This window comes from Gavialis gangeticus, unplaced genomic scaffold (genome assembly GCF_001723915.1).
Source record: "Gavialis gangeticus isolate Ggan-Ray unplaced genomic scaffold, GavGan_comp1, whole genome shotgun sequence".
NCBI classification, from domain to species: Eukaryota; Metazoa; Chordata; order Crocodylia; family Gavialidae; genus Gavialis; species Gavialis gangeticus.
The window spans coordinates 1,672,235-1,673,822 of record NW_017728964.1 but is presented as its reverse complement, the minus strand read 5'-3'; the positions used below and the strand labels follow the sequence as shown (position 1 = coordinate 1,673,822).

At 48.3% G+C, this 1,588-nt stretch overlaps 1 protein-coding gene across 1 annotated transcript in view; it reads right to left on the bottom strand.

Moving 5' to 3' along the window:
* The window catches only part of DNAH9 (dynein axonemal heavy chain 9), a 609,139-nt gene that overhangs the window by 294,311 nt on the left and 313,240 nt on the right, over positions 1-1,588 (bottom strand). Inside the window, exon 41 of the mRNA XM_019501495.1 lies at positions 1,167-1,363. Within this exon, the coding sequence (XP_019357040.1) occupies positions 1,167-1,363 (197 nt within the window). The remainder of the gene's footprint in view (positions 1-1,166; positions 1,364-1,588) is intronic.

Below are 1,588 nucleotides of genomic sequence, written 5' to 3'. Positions count from 1 at the left end.
CAGTACTCCAACTGCGGCCTGACCAGTGTCGCATACAGGGGGAGGATGACCTCCTTGGACCTGCTCACGATGCATCTGTGGATGCATGACAAGGTGTGGTTAGCCTTCCTGACCGCATCCCCACATTGGCAGCCCACGTTCATTTTGGAATCAATAATGACTCCAAGATCCTTTGCTGCCTCTGTGCTGATAAGAAGGGAGTTCCCCAGCCTGTAGGTCTGGTGCTGGTTCTTCCTCCCCAGGTGCAGTACCCTGCACTTGTCAGTATTGAAACACATCCTGTTCTCATCCGCCCACCCATGTAACCTGTCCAGATCTAGTTGCAGCCTGTCCCTCTCCTCCAGTGTGCCCACTTCTCCCCACATCTTAGTGTCATCCGTGAATCTGAACAAGGTGCTTTTCACCCCCTCGTCCAAGTCACTGATGAAGATGTTGAACAGTGCGGGCCTAGGGACCGAGCCCTGGGGGACCCCACTGTGCACATCCCTCCAGGTCAGAAAAGACCCATCCACCACCACTCTCTGGAAGCGGCCCTCCAGCAATTTGCAACCCATCTGACTGTGTAGGCACCAACGCCACAGTCCTCTAATTTTTTAATGAGAATGGGGTGAGAGACTGTGTCAAAGGCCTTCCTAAAGTCCAGAAAGACTATGTCCACCGTGACACCTGCGTCCAAGGATTTTGTGACCTGGTTGTAGAAGGCCACCAGGCTGGTCTGACAGGACCTGCCTCGAATGAACCCACGTTAGTTGACCCTAAGCATGATTTCCCCTGCTGGTCCCTCACAGATGTGCTTCTGGATAATTTTCTCATACAAGACTGGATACCACCTTAGGCAAGCATATTTGACAACTGTCACCTGTGTCTCTTTCATCATTGTATCATTGCAGTGTCATCTCTTAGTTTTCCATATATCCTTGCAAAAAGGCTCACAAGACCTTTATGGGACAAAGACTTCCTGTTTCAGTTAGGAAGTTGAGACAGAGTGGTATCAATGCCTTCTGAGATGCTGGATACTTACAGATCCACTTAACATCAACTAAAATAAAATAATGGATAATCCTTGCACAGGAAAACATTAAAAGAAAATGAATTGCATGGAACAATCTCTGCAAATATTCTGGCAAATGATTATACCAGAGTATGAAAACAGAAAATCTCCTTACATGTGGCACATGGCATCTTCAAAAAGGACCAGGTTCATGGCAGCATTGACTTCATTGTAGTTATCCAAAGCTTCTACAAGGATCTGGTTCAACGACTCCCAGGTCTGAATAGGCATGTATTTGGATTCCCCAATACCTTTTGCAAAATGGCAATACATGTTCATCTTCTTGGTCTGTTCTAGCATCTCCTCAGTCTCCTGCCAAGGAAATGCAAAAGAGAAGTTTCATAGTTTCTAGGGTCGGAAGGGACCTGAGAAGATCACCCAGTCCGACCCCCTGCCATGGCAGGAAAGAGTACTGGGGTCAAACGACCCCAGCAAGGTGTTCATCTAACCTCTTCTTAAAAACCCCCAGGGTAGGAGCCTGCACCACCTCCCTTGGAAGTTGGTTCCAGACCCTAGCCGCCCTGACCGTGAAATAGC